General features: G+C 31.9%; 2 protein-coding genes across 2 annotated transcripts; both read left to right on the forward strand.

Moving 5' to 3' along the window:
* Window positions 1–401: 401 nt before the first annotated feature.
* Window positions 402–9,707, forward strand: LOC132741725 (protein cramped-like). The gene is made up of 11 exons (XM_060729975.1): window positions 402–788; window positions 1,107–1,390; window positions 1,992–2,107; window positions 3,339–3,495; window positions 4,409–4,480; window positions 5,651–5,705; window positions 6,336–6,371; window positions 6,841–6,890; window positions 7,573–7,769; window positions 8,279–8,429; window positions 9,402–9,707. Exons 1-11 carry the CDS (start codon window positions 724–726, stop codon window positions 9,695–9,697), a joined length of 1,479 nt encoding a protein of 492 aa, XP_060585958.1. The 5' UTR covers window positions 402–723; the 3' UTR covers window positions 9,698–9,707.
* Window positions 9,708–11,087: 1,380 nt separating this feature from the next.
* LOC132741723 (uncharacterized) lies at window positions 11,088–18,806 on the forward strand. The gene is made up of 7 exons (XM_060729972.1): window positions 11,088–11,303; window positions 11,973–12,131; window positions 12,681–12,960; window positions 13,643–13,749; window positions 14,236–14,416; window positions 15,196–15,380; window positions 18,624–18,806. Exons 1-7 carry the CDS (start codon window positions 11,103–11,105, stop codon window positions 18,792–18,794), a joined length of 1,284 nt encoding a protein of 427 aa, XP_060585955.1. The 5' UTR covers window positions 11,088–11,102; the 3' UTR covers window positions 18,795–18,806.
* Window positions 18,807–19,296: the final 490 nt, after the last annotated feature.

Consider the following 19,296-nt stretch of genomic DNA (forward strand, 5'->3'; position numbering starts at 1 on the left):
AGTTAGAGGGAATAATATCCTTTCCATATATTTGAAATAGATTCCAACCTTTTTTTTTATTTTAGTCATTGAAATTGATAATTGTGAATTCCTTTCTTTAACAAAATGTCTAAAATATAGTTATTTTTCGGGAAAAGTTGTTGTCTTATATGGAATTTATAAATAAAAGCATTTAAATATTAATGTTGACAGCCTTATACTCCATAGTAGAGATAGTAACTGATAATTGAAGCCGGTATATGATCCCATAAGTCACGTTCTGTCGAAAAATAGCAATTGGAAAACTGTTTTAAATGGTAGATCGACATCTTTTATGAACAACTCATGCATAAATTAGGACTAATTAGATAAATAAACAATTTACTTTGATGACTGAAAATTGTGCAACGCTACTGGACAGCTCTGATCACATGACCTAGATTTTTGGTTAGGCAGTTGGAAAGAGATGAATTCAGGGTGGAACAGTTGTTATTCTACTTTATCATAAAGTTTATTATCTGTTTAGATATTTTCTTTATAGTTTACATTGTGAACGAATAATTTACACTTGTTTGTTCAATGTTATGAATTATTTTGCGAAATGATATGTGAAAGAACGCAAACTAATTTTCACGTTCTGTTGCTCTCTTTTTGTAACTGACGGCGCTACAAGGATATTTTATTTCAAGGAAAATGGAAGGAAACGACTTTCATATGACGAACCATTCCAGCATACACTTCTAAATGCCTCCTAGAAAAAGAAGACAGAGCGCTCAAGGCGAGGAAATCTTGAAAGAAAACGTCGAAGGGTAAGAAAATAAACATCAAATGATCAATTTCTATAACCGCCATTTTGGAAATATTTTGTGCGATAAATGAAGTGTTTTAACTGCAATCGTGCACACAGTTTGCCTTTTCTAGATTAATAAACAATATCAATTATTTGCTTTTATTACATATCACAATGTTACAGAGCAATTCATGCTGTAAGCATCAAATTTTTGACGTAAAGTGCACGCATGTTTGTTTTGTTACTAGCATCAGAAAATAAAAATGGCTGCCAATAAATATGCTTTTATTTTGATAACAATTAATCATTGATCTTATTTATTTAATATGACATCTAGGGCTGTGTCACCAGTCGGGGTTGCACCAGAAAGTGGAAAGCAAGCAAAGAACTTGCAAAAAACATCAGATACAAACAATCCACCAGAGAGACGACTGACTGCGAGGCAACAGTCTAAACAAGATGCTTTGCAAGAAAGTCAGATTGCAGGAAAATCCAAGGATTTGCCCACACCATCGACATCTGCAGTCGAGACAACAGCAAAACAGCCCACCAGATTTAGTACACGTATAGTGAAAAGGCCAAGAAGGGATTTAAGTCCTCCAGAATCTCCAGTTAAGAAAGGTTCGGAAATTTGATGACAAGGAGCTGGGATATACTTATCGTATGTCCCAGCAAGGAGCGATTCTTATGATAGATAATATTATAAACATTTTAAACTCATGGATTAGTTCAGCTTTTGAAAAATGTTGTTAAGTTATTTAGATAAAGAGGTTGTATGGTAAATTGTCATTTTAAGCAAAAATGTATTTAAAAAAAAAAAAAAAAATAGATTTTTTTTAAAAATAAATCTTAAAATTTACAATATTTTTAATGAAAAGTCAGTTAGTTAATCATGAACTAATTGATTCAACTTGTACTATAACAATGTTACTTAATTTGACAGGATACACAATTAAAACTTCATTTAAGTTAAGTAAGGTTAATTAAAATATTCAAATTTAATTAATTATACATTACCTGAATTATAATTAATTGATTGCCGCTTTTTTGTATTTCCATTGAATGACAAATTGTTGTCTTTTATAGGGTCTTGTAATAATTATGTTATTCTGAAAAGGAGACCAGTACCATTGGCATTAATAGAAAATCTATACCTTAAAAAAGTATATTAACATGTCATTAACAGTAACGGAACTGTCTGTACTTTCAATATTTGTTGTAGGAAAGAAGGTTGCGGCGACGCCCCCTGTAACAACTACCCCAGAAACTAAAGGCAAGAGACAGTGGGAGCTATGGAGTGTGGAGGACAAAGATAGCTTTTTTGAGGGCCTTTGTGAGGTATTAAAGCGACTTTAAGAAAACTTAAACAATACAATATAGTGTATCAGTACAAGTAAAATGAAAGTATTAACCTGTTTTACAGTAGGAATGTTATTGATTTATTAAAGCTGCACGCCTCCAGATGAGCCAAAATATTTCAAGAAAATCAGTCTTTAAAAAAATGTATTAAGATCTTGAGAAAAGTAAAAAGATTCAATATTTAATAAATTATTTACATGTTATGTGCGATTAATGTCTGATTTTGCAGTATCTATCACTGTAATTCTACTGCTTTACTAATGCAGTAAGATGTATTTATGTATATTTTGACCTCTTTTTGGTAATTTATGTGGAATATAAGTGCCTTTTGCAATGGTTAAATTACTTTCTTTGTTCACTTTACTGTATTTTACTTTTAAATACATTTTCAAAATTTTCATGTAAATTAGCATAAATCTGGAGGCATGCTGCTTTAACCTTTAAATTAAGTTATCAACAATCTGTGTCTGTTTTTACAAATGATCAGCTTCTGAAGTTATCTTATTATTTAATATGTTGTTGTTAATTGGAGCATGAAAAATCAATTTTTGGTGTTCATTTATTGATATTCTCTCATTAACAATTGATCAGAAAACATGAAATTTTAAGATGACTAAGTTTCTCTAAATAAAGGCTATAGATGAATGTAATTTTAAAAATGATTTAATCCTATTTAAAAATAAATTTGAGAAGCTGTAAAACATTGTTTCTTCAGATGCTAAAGGTTTAATTGAGAAATGCTGCAGAATTTTTTAATATTTTTTTAATAAAAACAGTTTAGTTATGAAACATTGCTATTTTATTTGGCATGCATAGCTAAGCTCAAATGTCTTTCTCTTTGTGGCATGTGGGTCAGAATCCCCTTTATGAGTAAATTGTGACTCTATTCTTGCACATGAGGAGCCTGTTATGCCATCTTGTGGAGGTTGGAGCATGAAAAATCAATTTTTGGTGTTCATTTATTGTATATTCCAAACAATACATTACTCAATACTATAGAAACATATTGTCACCTTAGTGCAATAACGGGGTAACTCCTTATGTTATTCAATAGGAGTTAACCTGTTAATGCACCAAGGTGACAATATGTGTCCTTTTGTTTTATAAGTTAGAATAAGAACTGGTATATAACCTTAGTTTCAAGTGGGAGAAACTTTTGTTTTTCATATGGGATATCTGTTCATATTTTTTTATGTTATTTCAATTTCAGTTTGGAAAGGACTTTGAGAGTATACACAATTTGATTGTAAACAAATGTAAAAAGAAGGGAGGAGTGTTGCCTATCACTGTGAAGAACAAGGAACAAGTGCGACATTTCTACTACAGGACATGGCATAAGATTTCCAAACTTATACAACCTGTTGAAGGTATAGCTTATTAGTGTAAACTGAAAGTTGTTTGATCCTTGGGCAAAATGTAATTTCTTCGTAAGAATTTATCTTGGACATGGACTCTGATGTTCATTTGTGTTTAACCACCAATTCCATGTGGTATTTGTGCAGTTGACTGGAGGCCGAGATATGACAAAAAGTGTGTTTAAATGTTTAAATCAATTAAACTTTGATTTTTAAATGTCAGATATTTGAAATATTATGAAGCTTTCCTGAACAAGTAGCTAGTTTGTCTGGGTTGATACTCAGATTTTGTTAAAAGATGTTTCTAAAGTTTTCTAAACAAACCATTTTCGATACATAATTTTGAAAATTGGTATTTTATGTAGTTGGGTTAAAGCAACATGCCTCATGATTCATGTTAATTTTAAAAATGTATCTAAAGGCAAAATATTGTAAAGTGAATAATGAAAATAATTTACACATTGCAAATGGCACTTACAATCTACATGTACATGATTTACCAAAAAAGAGATAAAAAATATGCAAAAAAGCACTTACTGCTATAGTCACATAGTAGAAATATGGTAATAAATACTGTAAAATCAGCCATTAATCACACATAACACAAAATTATTTTTTTGAATCTTTTTACTTTCTTGAAATCCTTTCTTGAAATATTTTGATTCATCTGGAGTCATATGTCACATGTATTAAAACACACCTTAGAAACATAATTATATATCATTTGTTAACAGTGTATCTATAATTAATGAACAAATGTATGATTGACATATGACATATACAAATAAATTGATTTGTTAGGTAATTACTTTGATTTTGAATTTATTTTTTTGTTTCTTTTAATTTGATAAACCAATACTAGTTATCATGTGAGATTGGGTAACATGTCAAATTTACTGAAAAATGTTCATGTTTCTATTTTTAGATTTGAAGAAAGACATTCAGGAGTTATATGGGTTAATTAGTTACAGTGTTCTCAGAAAGAAGCTAAGAGGAGGTAACATAATGTCAAGATATAAAAAAAATTAAAGTTATGTCAAGTTTTATGACACAATTTCGAAATTTTTTATTTAACATTTTATAATGCAATTTCAAGAGTTTAAAATGCAGTGTCAATATACAGTGTGTGTTACGTGTTGATTCTACAATAATATGTCAAGATTTTACAAAATTCAATATAATTGGAAGATTTTGTAATGTTATAGTCCGTGTTTATAGTGAAATGTCAAGGTTATAGTATATGTTATTTTGGTTTTGGAGTGATATATGTGGATATATTACCTGCTAAGATTTTATATCACCCGAGCCGTTAGGCGAGGGTGATATTTTATCTTGGCAGGTAATATATCCACATATATCACTCCAAAACCAAAATAATAATTTTATTACCCTTCCCCTGCCGAGTTTAGACGATTTTTTAAAGTCATTGCTGTTTCAAATGAAACGTCGAAATAAGATTCCCTTTAGGGTACCTCTTCATCACAACATGACGTCACATAAATACATGACGTATTTTTCCCGTACCTAAAGAATGTAAACAAGAGAAAAGGAGTAGTCTATTGAAAGCACTTTTTTGTAATTAATATCAAGCTTTCACAAGGTCATATTTGTTTTCAATACTGATGGGAATTTGTATCATTACTCTACTTTGGTAAATATTTATCATTTGACAGTTAAAAAGTGATTGTAAATCGGAATTTACACCTCGTAAAATCGAACTGTACGCGCATCACCTCAGCGCATGTCATTTACAACGTGGGTACCCAACGGGGAAATTCAGTGTGTATATTACCCGTCTGGCTCGGTTATATCAATTTCTTTCGGGTGATCAATATCCAATCAAAAAGGCGGAAAAAATCTGGAAGGGTAATAAAAATTTATGCCAATATTTCACTATAATATATGTCAAGGTTTTGCAATGTTATGTTAAGATTAACAATGTAATGTCAACATTTTTTTATACTTCTGAGTTTACAGTGTGATGTCATGACTAAAATCCTTTCATGAATCATGATGTCGCAATTAAAACTTACAGACAACATCTTACAGATGAATTATGTGTAATGTGATATCAGTTTATTAACACTCTATAAGTGGTGGAAAAATGTATCTATCACCATAAACATATTGTAATGTTAATTAATGAAACATCTGTTATATGTTTCAGGTGTTAATCCAAATGACAAAAACTGGCAGAAATTAAATGACTTGGTGCATCAAGGGTATGTTTACATAATGTTTTCAAACTCAGAAAATGATTAATTATTGATACAGTTTGTACTTATAAATTATTGATTTAATGCCAAATAATTTGATGAACTGAATAGACAATTTCGAGAAAAATATATTGTATATAGTTAGTTATATAGGGCAAAAAGGCAAATAGAATAATTGAGTGAAGAATTGTCCAGGAAGGTAAATTGTCAAGGATTCCCATTCATACAATCATCCTTGGACCAAAAATATCTTTGTTTAAGTGAACTTAAGAGTTTAGCGTGGCCAAGTGGTTTATGTGTCAGACTAGTAATTTCAGAATTGCTGGACATGTGGGTAATAACGCAGTCGGGAAGCTGTTATTTCCTTGAGCAAGAACCTTTAAATTCATTGTTAAGTAATGATTGGTTTCAGGAACGGATTAGAGAGTATTTCAATAAGCTTATACCTTCCAACACAAAATAAAATTAATTTGTATAAACTAAATCTGTTTGTAAAGTATACTTACTAAAATAGTTTTGCCTGACAAAGACTTCAAGTAGAAAAAATTTATTATTTTGATTTTAGAATGTGTCATAAAATATGTTATTTTTTCTTTTGAACTGCTAAAATGTGAAATTCTCTATTTTGTCTTTCAGAGTTGCTACTATCAAAGTTAAAGGGAAAAGGATACGGTAAGTGGGGAGTAGTTTTTCAAACTGATTTATCACAAGAATAATACATGTATGTGGCTGTTGGAGAATATTTTTACGAAGGATACAAACTGTGAATTTTCCACCAGGGACTTTTGATTCTTTCATGTGACGAAGCTATCCAGCTAGCATACGGAAGGTCGGTGGTACGGTACTACTTAGGTGCCTGCTTGTGCCTGAAATAATATACAGATGGGACCCCTGAGGTCCTCCTCTAGTAAAGCTGGAAAAATCTTGTTACCATACTGATGCATGGTTAAAACCCACCAAAAAAGAAATAAATCTATCAACATTTATGCTCTATAAGCATCATGTAATAATGCATTTTTGCTGTACAATGTACTGAATAAATAATTATAATGTCACATTTCCATATTGATTCCTCACAGTTAAAACGCCATTGCGTCTTTTAGTAGTCATATTTACTGGCAATATCATTTATTGTTTTCAGAGTGAAGACTCCAGTGTGTAATGCCTTGAAGAAATTGAACAGCTATGAAGGTAAGACTTTAGACTAAATTGAAACAGGGTGAGAAAATGTGCAGCTAGAACGAGGCTTTAACCTGAAACCTTCAAAATACCATTCAATAGCTCTTAAACCTGCACACTTTCCTCACCCTGTTACATGATTAATTAGCCAGTATACGGTACCCACATCAAAGAATGAATAAAGAATTGTTTTGAAACATTAGTGTATTTCGCTTGGTGAATGAAATATTTTTTATATGCCCCTATAAACTTCAACGAAAGATTAAATATTCTACAGTGATGGCCACATTTAGGTTAAACTTATTCATTGCAATAAAAGACTTATTTGTACCAATATTGATTCTGCTTCATGTAAGTTATTAGTAGTGATTAAATATGAGGAAACATGGTTGTGATCAAGTAGTACCCACAATGCCTGGGTTGTGAGGTAAAGCACCTTCCTCATCAATACTGCTTTTGTATTTGATTTGCTATACACCTGTGACAGTCATACAGGAAGATGTTACTTGTATATTAATTATTATAGGAAGGTTTATTGGTGTATAGATATTATTTTAAATTTAATTATGAAACCAATTTTTTTCAAGTTCTACTTAACCAATTTAGATAAGTGGAACATTTAAAAATTTCATACATTTACATATAGTGATACATATGTTAGAAATGAATATGAAAAGTGAATTATTTTTTTCAGAACCTAAAAGAGACCCTAGTTCAAAGGTGCCTGAAAAAATCAGAGTGGAGTTCCGTCCAAAGACAAACTCGGCATGGCAGCATGTGCAGGATGTATCCCATAATCCTCGTGTGAGAGTGACTGTTCGTTCAGACCGACATTTACAATCTCTCGTGAAATATCTCGAACAAAAATGGAAACCACCAAGATTAAAAACTGTATCCTTTATACATTATGTTATATAGAAGTGCCCATGCTTTCAATAGCGTGATTTGACGAATAGTTTTCTTTGTTCACCTTAGCTTAGCATTGGTGTAACATTTGGTAACAGTTTTTTGCAAGTTAATTATCCACATTCACTGAAGCTTGCTATTTTGGTGATGATAACAGTTCACTGCCTCTGACCAATAATATTAGCATGGATTGTTTCTGTATTAATTTTCATTGAATTATCCTTTAGATTTCATTGAATTTATACATGTTACCTGCAAACACAAATGTAACTTGCATCATATCATGAATAATTTGCTACAAAAAGGAAAATGACTCTAGTGCGTCTCAAATATTTTATGCCAATTAGACCCTGTCAGATAATTAAGTAATTAAAATTAATTTTCACCGCAAATATTTGCAGGATAGATTTTTGAGTTTCTTTTTTCGTAAAATTTGTTATAGATTTTAGTGTGAAATCTTTTATAAATGTGATGATCCTTGACTTTCATCTTAGAGGGAGAAGTTGAAGGAGGGTGATGGAGGGCAGGAGGAGTTCCGAGTTTACCCTCATCGTGACAGTACTTTGAGGAACATCAGTATAGAGGCTATAGATGAACCAGTGCTCCAGTTCTGTCTAAATAAACATTGTAAAGACAGCACATCTAGTATGTAACTTGTTTCAACCCATTCAAATTGTATTGACTTATGTATGTATTGTTTTAAACTATACAAGTAGTAATAACTAATCTTTGCCAGAAGTGTTTAATTTGACCAGGCTCTCTTTTGTTGGCCCATACCTTTTCTCAGCATGCCACTATGGGTCAGATTACAAGACCCATTCCCCAGAGGCAAATATGCTTTTTTTTTACCAATCTTTAGAAATATTCCAAATCATACTGAAATTCCCGATATCCAAACTGACCCATGTTTTATACACCCGTTCGAAAAATGGGTTGCATTATAGTTTCCCCCCTGGCGGGCGGCTGGACGGTCGGTGTCAGATTTTTGTCCGGAGCATATCTCCTACACCCATGGAGGAATTTTAATGAAACTTATAAAATTTCACCAAAAAAAATTTAAACCTGCGTGCACATAAAGCGGGGGTCTATGTAAAATCAAGGGACACTGGTGGTCAGTTAAAACCCACTCTGTCAAAAACTTCTGTGACAGGCGTATGTTGTGGCAATGTTGCCCTTGTTGTGCGTTTAAGACAAATGTGTAATTATAGAAAATCCAGGAGCATGCACATGTCATTTTGCCAAATTTCTAGTTATTAAGTCCCTATATGATCTAGACAAAGTCATAGTGACTTCAAATACAATAAAGAATGAACAAAATTGTTTTACCTTAATTAATTGTGTCATATACTATTGTTGGATCAGTGCAGGAAAAAATGATTGTAATAGGCATGCATACTAATTAATTCTGTGTATCACAAGTGTCTGTTTTTCTTATCAACAAACTAATTTTTAGATGAAAAGCAAATTGGTGATGAGGCCTAGTCCAGAAAAATGTATTGGGATTTAATGAAAGCTTTAATCGAACTGCACAGTTGTAGTTACACCACATTATCTTATCAGGGTAATAAAACATGCATCATTTTCCATATTTAAAGAAACTTTTCCGTTTGATTTCAGGCCCAAGTACAAATAAGAAAAAGAAAGATAAGGAATCAACAGTTCCTGTAAAATCATCAACAAGTGTTTATGTAAATACTGAAAACTCACCAGACTCAAGCAAAGCTGTGATAACAGAACATTTTTGTGCATGTGATGATGCGTGTAACAATTGTTCTAAAAGAAATTTGAAGAGTTGTGGCCCTTTAAATGATCTCGTTAAATCCGGTCTATGTAAAGACGCTTCAAAGTTGTGTTCTTGTATGTGCAATAAAAACAAAAAGCTTTTGAAGGCTTCAAAAAAATTCTATGGGTAAAACTGGTTGTGGGAGTTTGGCCTGTTTCAGAAAGGGGGGAGTTTCAAGGTCAGAAAGCCCCCCTGCTTTGAAGCTTGTTGTGGCCCCTTTAATAAACAAACAAAGGGTTTAAAATAACCCCGTTTATGTTAGTGATAAAAGAATTTTATACTCGCACAAAATGAAACTTTTAAAATTTTTGATCGGATAGCAGTCCCCGGCCTCGTTCGCCCAAAGTTCAAAAGGGCAAATTTTTGTTTTCCCGACCCTTTGTGGAAAAAGGTCGATTTTGGGGGAAAAACAATGTTTTCCAGACCCCCCATTTGTTTTAAAATTTTCAGTGAATCATTTTTTAAAAAAAATGAATTAGAAAAATCACTAAAATTTAAAGTTTAACAAGAAAATAGTGTTGGAACTGGAAAGAAAATTTTAAAAGGGGTTTCAAAAATATTACCCAATGGCCAAATGAGAAAAAACTGCGATAAAAAAATAATGGCAATGTAAAAATTTTAGTCACAAACCCGAATTTGAGAAAAATGTTTTTTGGGTATGTTAGACAAAGGCTTTGGGGTGGAAAGAAAGGGATCAAAATTTAAAATATTGCAGAGCCGTAAACTAATTTCGGGGGGACGGGGTTTAAGTGGAAAATTCGAGTATGAGTGGGTCAATTTGGGGGAAAAAAAACAGCATTTTGCAAAGGGTAAATTACTGACTAAAATTAAACAATAAAAGTTTTAGGAAGGGTTTTCTCATTTTTGCCCCTGATTAATTTAAAAATTTTAAAACCCAAGGTTTTAAATTTTTTAGTTTTTTAAATTTTTTTTTTTTTTTTTAAAAATTTTTTTCCCTTTATTATATAGGCCCGGAATTTTCTTTGTGTTCGCATCAGTGAAAGTGAATTGTTGTTTTAACTACGAAATGTATTTCCTTAAAATTTGAAAAATGATTGTATTTCGAAAATTTGATTTGATTGTGATAATTGCCTTCATTGAATTTCGTTAAATTAATGATAAAAATTGAAATGGGTTTTGCTCCAATGCGGCAAAGCCCGTTTTTTTAGTTTTTGTACCGACAGCCAGTGTAAAATTCTTACAAATTCATATATTTCTACAACTGACAGAAATAGAAGAGTGTTTTTTTCTGTTTTATATATACATTAAATGGGCTGTGTCATGACAAAACCAACATAATGGGTTTGCGACCAGCATGGATCCAGACCAGCCTGCGCATCCGTGCAGTCTGATCAGGATCCATGCTGTTCGCTTACAAACTCTATTACAAATAGAGAAACTGATAGCGAACAGCATGGATCCTGATCAGACTGCGCGGAGGCGCAGGCTGGTCTGGATCCATGCTGGTCGCAAATGCACTATGTTGGTTTTGTCGTGACGCGGCTCATTTGTATTTACTGTTACAGCTTTCAAACATGTTTATCTTTAACAATATTTTTCTCTTTCAAAAGAGTACTGGGGTCAATACTACTTGTCAACTGTGCGGACAGTCCCCAGTCCCTAAGAAGGCAGCTGGACGTGGGAAGGATAAGAGTCCTACAGGGCCCCCAGCCTCCAAGGCTGCAAAGCCAGGAAGGGATGCCTCCACTCAGACTCAAGGTTTACGGATTAATCCAGTAAGTTTGAGAATACAAGTTTGCCCTTTCTAAATAAGTAAAAATCAATTTGTTTCTGAGGCATAATGTGCCTTTAATATCAAAGGAAAGAAAAAAGAAGATAAGAAATTATTTGATTACCAAACACACATGCATAATTTTAATCACATAAAGTGCAATGTAGCTGTCTTTGTATATTTCCAACATTTATGTTTATTCATTTAAAAATACCTATGATTCAATGCAGTCTGAAACAAAATAGCATTTGAATATATTAGTCAGATGAATTTTAAAGGCCTATTTTGCCTCTGAAATACTTTAATTTCTCAAAAACAGTTTATTTTTTGCATCTTGTTAAAGTTTCTATAAAAATACTTGTATGCAAAACAGATGAACTATCTTTGGTCCTTTTGCTTTTTGGAAATTGGTATAATTATAGTAAATAAGTATTATGTATGGATGTCAAAATATTACTTTGTTTACATTTTGCTACCTTTATGACACATTACTGCACATTCAGCACTACTTTCCTCTGCTTTTTAACATCTTACATACTGAAAATCCATTATTAAAACATTATTAAACACATGTTTGACATTTCTAAAGAATTTAATAAATATGGATTTTCGAGGTATATTCATTTATGTGCCTTTAAATGAAAAAATGGCTATATCTCCAATTTTTCACCAGGTCCCAATTGGCCCTGGAATAACAACAACCTGTCAGAATGGTTTGTTTCGGATACCAGTTTTACCTGCATCAAACAACGCTCACAATAAAGCTACTACAAACATTGTGACTCAGCCCAGTATAGAACAGTTGGCAATATACAACCCTACCCACAATACAGTAAGTTTTATATATTACCCATGATACAGTTACTTTAATATCTTGCTGATAATATTATGAGGTTATTATTCATTGCTGAAAACAATTCTATTGATGAGTACACAGCTATGAAACCTGTTATAGAGGAGGCGCTAGCCGAATTCAATATAGGTTTGCAGCTGTGTAAGAGTCCAATAAAATTAGTATAGTACTCAAAAATGTATAATGAGCGCTACAGTTCATTTCACAAATTCTGAAGGAGAAAACACAATTAATTAAAGAAAATACTTAAATTAGCAGTGTTTTTGTATTAAAGATTCTTCTAGTACAATATGGATTTTGATATGGGAAGTTATGGACTTGGAAAAATAAAAAAAAAGAGTCTAGATTGACTACAATATGTATTTTGATACAGATTTTTTGACTCGGGGGGGGGGGGGGGGGGGGTGTGGGGGTTTGATGTTTTGTTATCTAAAGCCTCCAGAGATTACCGTACAGTATTCTTTATATTTTTCTATCAAATAAATATGGAAAAGAAAAGCAAAAAAAACCTATTAATACTCTTTTCAGACACAGAAGCAGTTGATGCGACCCAGAAAATTAAAACCAATATCTCGGCCTCGACCTGGTGCAGCCGGAAGTCTGGTTCAGAGAACAATTTTACCTAAAAATTCTGAATACATTACAATCATTCCAATGATGCCTGGAACTCAGATTCCGAATCCGTCCCCAGAGAAAACTACGGAAACCATCGTGGGACATCCCATAAATGGTATACAGAAACATCCAATCTCTGTCATGTCCTCGTCACCGGGTGTGAACGTCACTGTCAGAAATCCATTGCTTTTAGGTGAGGTTGCTTATGTTTTGTACTGAGATAAATTATTCATTTCCATTTCATTTTATACAAAACTGATATAATTTCTACCATCATGCTTAGCTAGTTTAATAAAGCTATATAGACAGATAGCAAAGGATAATCTGAATAATGTAGACAACACCTACTTAAGCAGGAAAATCACTGCGGTCGCCGATGCATGGTAAAGGATGCAGATATTTATAATTTGAAATCGCCTTCCTTTGATATTTTGTAAATTTGGGTTATTTAATATTAAGTGACATGGACACTGTAAAATTTATATGGTAACTCTAACTTTACTGGTGAAGGAAGGGCTTCATGTGTGCATGCACATGAGTAAAAATCAGCCTTTCGTTATCTAGTTAGATAACTTCCTAATGTGAAAGAGTCCCTAGTCTTAAGTAAAATTCAAACCTGTAGTGATAAAAGGAAAGTAACCTTAACCACTCTGTCATAGTATATCCTTTGATTTTAATAACATTTTCTACATGTAACTTTTGTCATAATTTGTGAAAAGTTAGAATCTTTGCTTTTTTTGTCAGAGCTATAGATGCTTATGCTGAACGTAAGATTTCATATTTAATATATTTTTTTAATGAGGGATTGATGATATAATCTTCAGTCTCGCATTATATACGGAAATATTTTATTTATGAAATATGTATATTTACAGGTTCGCCATCAATCACATCTTCTCCGCCCGCGAATACGTCGGGACTAATGGAGATGTCGTTGTCACCAGAGGGCGACCAAACATTACTGAGAATACCTGCATCACATGTAAGCTATACTTTATTCTAAAACTGTTCAAAAGTTTGAACTCTTAATTACCAATTTTATCAACACTTACAGATTCACACTTTGTAGAAATTCTATCAGTTAGAAGATCTTGAAGCCATTTCTTGATAATATTAAAATTAATGTTTCATTTAAGCTATTATTTTGTTGAAATAGGCCCAAGAGATAACTTAGATGAAAAAAACAACAAAAAAACTCACTACTTTTCGAAATCTCACTTATGAGTCATCTCGTATGGAAGATTGAATGTTGATAAAGTCATGTCATGCTAAAGTATCAAGAGGATTTCATCATTTTTTCTGTTAGAGAAAGTTTAATTCATAACTCGGTTAAATGGATAAAAATACTTACTATTTTTTGTTACTATTTTTTTGAATTTCTTTCAACTTTTATTTATATCAGTATTTTTTTACTATTTCATTAAGAGTACCTCACTATTACCTGTGTCTATTAATTGTTCTGTTTCAGCTGGGCTCTATGTCACAAGAAACTTTGAAAGCAGCTGGTCTTTCAGCTATTCCTGGTACCCCCATCTCAACTAATGAAGACTCGTACAGTTCCCTAGCAACATCAACTCCGGTTGCTAATGTCAAGGGGTCACTAAGTCCACCAAATCTTTCCAGTTTGTTAGATATTTCATTACCTACAGGTGAGTGCTTGATAAAATTTCAGGGTCATACAGGTCCCTAGCAACATCAACTGTGGTTGCTACGGGGAAGGGGTCACTCAGTCCACCAAATATTTTTCTGCTTTGTTAAATATTTCTTTACCGACAGGTGAGTGCTTCATAAAGAAAGATAGTTTAAATCAACTTTTAACAAGTTCAAGGTTGTTCAATACCCTAGCAATATCAAATGTGTTGCTAAGGGCAATGGGGTGGCTTATTGTCCACTTTGTTGAAAATTTCATGAACTTCAGGCAAGTGTTTGATAAACATAGATTTTTTTTTATATAAGATTTTGAAGGAATTGTTAGTATTCTTTACTGTCTAGATTTGTGGAAAAGATTCTATACAACAGAAGTTCAATAATTATATAATCTTATAAACATTTGATATAAAAATTATAAGCAAGATTACAAGTTCATAGTAATTCAACACATATTTGAAAAACATCTGTTTCTACATTGCTTCAATAAAAAGATATCAAATCAACTTGCAAACATAACAAATTGACATATAATTGACATTTTATTGGATGCAGTTAATATCGATTATAGAAACAGCAACTTTCCTATTTGTTTATTTTTAGGCATCAATCTAGCTTGCTGAAAGAGAAAGATTTTACATATGTCCACTTTTAGGTCTTTCTGAGCTTTCAGATTTAAAATGTTGTTACCTCGTATGACATAAATAGTTTTAATTAGTTAAAACTAAACAAACTTCAAAAATATTTTATTTAATATAATATTATATTATCTGTTACCTAGGTGAGATAGAATCTGAAACAACGTTTAGTGGATTGCTTGAAGAAAACAAGACTTTGACCCTTGACCCTGGTTTGACGACACCACCCATCCGTGCCATCACAGACAACCAGTCACAGAAAAGGCTGCACAGTCCCCCAGTTCAATCCCTGTTCCAGACTTCACCGACACCTGAACAACAGTGGGATGTAAGTTCCTGTATATTTCATAACAAACATAATTTAACTAAAGTAAAACCTGCAATATGAAGTCCAGAATAAAATATTTGTAACTCTCCTGCACTGATAACAGACAGTTTTGTGCACTGTCCTACAGACAGCTCTTGTGCTTGCTTCCTTAGGTTGGTTTGACCGTAAATTAAAGTTCATCCACTTGAGAGACCACTTTTCAACAAAGATTTAGGTCCTCAGGATTTACTGTATATGACTTATGCAGGGTTTTCATTTTTATCTGAGACGAACAGATGCTCCAAAGATAAAAACCGATTTTGCCACGGGTCAAGGGTGATACTTTTATATACAGATTGAAAATACAACCAATTTTAACAGCATTCTAACCGATGGTTTGGATCGCAAATCGTTTTATAATGAAAACCCTGCTATGTCACTTATCTTGGTCAACTCTTACACAATAGTGGGCTTTTAATTTATATACAGTCAAACATATGATCACACAAACCTTTACTGACAAATATGACATTTAATCTGAATCATTGGTTAGTTTGCTTCAATAAGCATTGACATTTTTTTTAAAGAATGGCCTATATTCACAGCCTTTAACAATACATGGTACTGTAATTATACAATACCGGTAGTTGAAATATTCAGACATGTACATAGGGGAAGGCTTAATTTTCTGCGATATCGTGATGAACTGCAGAATAGCAGAAATAAAATTCTCGCAGAAAAAAATACTTAAATAGTATTTGAATGAAACAGCAAACTCGGGATTGACTGTACAAGAATATTTGAAATGTCACTGAAAATAATTTTAAGATGTATTTATATATTGATGATTTCACATGTTTATACTGTATTTATATGTATAACAGGTACAGGATTATACTGTATTTATATGTATTGCAGGTACAGGATTATACTGTATTTATATGTATTACAGGTACAGGATAGTACTGTATTTATATGTATTGCAGGTACAGGATAGTACTGTATTTATATGTATTGCAGGTACAGGATTATACTGTATTTATATGTATAACAGGTACAGGATTATACTGTATTTATATGTATTGCAGGTACAGGATTGTACTGTATTTATATGTATTGCAGGTACAGGATTGTACTGTATTTATATGTATTGCAGGTACAGGATTGTACTGTATTTATATGTATTACAGGTACAGGATTATACTGTATTTATATGTATTGCAGGTACAGGATTATACTGTATTTATATGTATTGCAGGTACAGGATTATACTGTATTTATATGTATAACAGGTACAGGATAGTACTGTATTTATATGTATTGCAGGTACAGGATAGTACTGTATTTATTATGTATTGCAGGTACAGGATTATACTGTATTTATATGTATTGCAGGTACAGGATTATACTGTATTTATATGTATAACAGGTACAGGATTATACTGTATTTATATGTATTGCAGTACAGGATTATACTGTATTTATATGTATTGCAGGTACAGGATTATACTGTATTTATATGTATTGCAGGTACAGGATAGTACTGTATTTATATGTATTACAGGTACAGGATTGTACTGTATTTATATGTATTACAGGTACAGGATTATACTGTATTTATATGTATTACAGGTACAGGATAGTACTGTATTTATATGTATTACAGGTACAGGATAGTACTGTATTTATATGTATTGCAGGTACAGGATTATACTGTATTTATATGTATTACATGTACAGGATAGTACTGTATTTATATGTATTACAGGTACAGGATAGTACTGTATTTATATGTATTACAGGTACAGGATTGTACTGTATTTATATGTATTACAGGTACAGGATTGTACTGTATTTATATGTATTACAGGTACAGGATTATACTGTATTTATATGTATTACAGGTACAGGATAGTACTGTATTTATATGTATTGCAGGTACAGGATAGTACTGTATTTATATGTATTGCAGGTACAGGATTATACTGTATTTATATGTATTACAGGTACAGGATAGTACTGTATTTATATGTATTACAGGTACAGGATAGTACTGTATTTATATGTATTACAGGTACAGGATTATACTGTATTTATATGTATTGCAGTACAGGATTATACTGTATTTATATGTATTGCAGGTACAGGATTATACTGTATTTATATGTATTGCAGGTACAGGATAGTACTGTATTTATATGTATTACAGGTACAGGATAGTACTGTATTTATATGTATTACAGGTACAGGATAGTACTGTTTTATATGTATTACAGGTACAGGACTGTACTGTATTTATATGTATTACAGGTACAGGATTATACTGTATTTATTATGTATTACAGGTACAGGATAGTACTGTATTTATATGTATTACAGGTACAGGAATAGTACTGTATTTATATGTATTGCAGGTACAGGATTATACTGTATTTATATGTATTACATGTACAGGATAGTACTTATTTATATGTATTACAGGTACAGGATAGTACTGTATTTATATGTATTACAGGTACAGGATTGTACTGTATTTATATGTATTACAGGTACAGGATAGTACTGTATTTTATGTATAAACAGGTACAGGATTATACTGTATTTATATGTATTACAGGTACAGGATAGTACTGTATTTATATGTATTGCAGTACAGGATAGTACTGTTATTTTATATGTATTGCAGGTACAGGATTATACTGTATTTATATGTATTACAGGTACAGGATAGTACTGTATTTATATGTATTACAGGTACAGGATAGTACTGTATTTATTTGTATTACAGGTACAGGATTGTACTGTATTTATATGTATTACAGGTACAGGATTGTACTGTATTTATATGTATTGCAGGTACAGGATAGTACTGTATTTATATGTATTACAGGTACAGGATAGTACTGTATTTATATGTATTGCAGGTACAGGATAGTACTGTATTTATATGTATTACAGGTACAGGATAGTACTGTATTTATATGTATTACAGGTACAGGATAGTACTGTATTTATATGTATTGCAGGTACAGGATTATACTGTATTTATATGTATTACAGGTACAGGATAGTACTGTATTTATATGTATTACAGGTACAGGATAGTACTGTATTTATTTGTATTACAGGTACAGGATTGTACTGTATTTATATGTATTACAGGTACAGGATTGTACTGTATTTATATGTATTACAGGTGCAGGATAGTACTGTATTTATATGTATTACAGGTACAGGATTGTACTGTATTTATATGTATTACAGGTACAGGATTTATCATTGTCCAGTTTTCTCGATACACCGTCCAGACCAGCGACGTCCAGTTCCAATTCCATTTTCAATCCACACATGCCTATGTCCCTGTTTAATGAGAATTCCAGAGATTTTCAGTCACATAGACTGGATGTAAGTAATTACAATATTGCACATTTGTAATGCCACTTTTCAATGGATATTTGTGACAATAATAAAATTCATATATACAACTGCTGTAAATTTGTGATGAAATTTGCATTTTTACCTCAAATAAAGGAATTGTGCTTATTTTTTAACTTATGATGAAACTTTAACCACCAGAGACTTTGGATTCTTTAATGTGTGAAGGCTATTCAGTTAGCCTATAGGAGGATGGTAGTTTTACTTTGGTGCCCGCTTGTAACAACATGATGCATTTAGAGGAAACCTGAACTCTTGAAATACTCCATATGACTGTGTAACAATATTTATGTGATTAAAAAACGATACAAAAAGCAAAAAAAACAAAACAAAGAAAAAAAAAAATATGAATGTTTGACAACTAAATGATGTAATAATGTATATATGCATTTTAGAATGATGTAATGTTGTATATTTGTGAACATGTATATATATTTTAGAATGAATTTAATTGTTGTATACTACTTGTACAATGTTAATGTAATGATATGGTGTACACAAC

Source organism: Ruditapes philippinarum, unplaced genomic scaffold (assembly GCF_026571515.1).
Source record: "Ruditapes philippinarum isolate M1 unplaced genomic scaffold, ASM2657151v2 ctg1272_1_1_1_1, whole genome shotgun sequence".
Taxonomy (NCBI): Eukaryota; Metazoa; Mollusca; class Bivalvia; order Venerida; family Veneridae; genus Ruditapes; species Ruditapes philippinarum.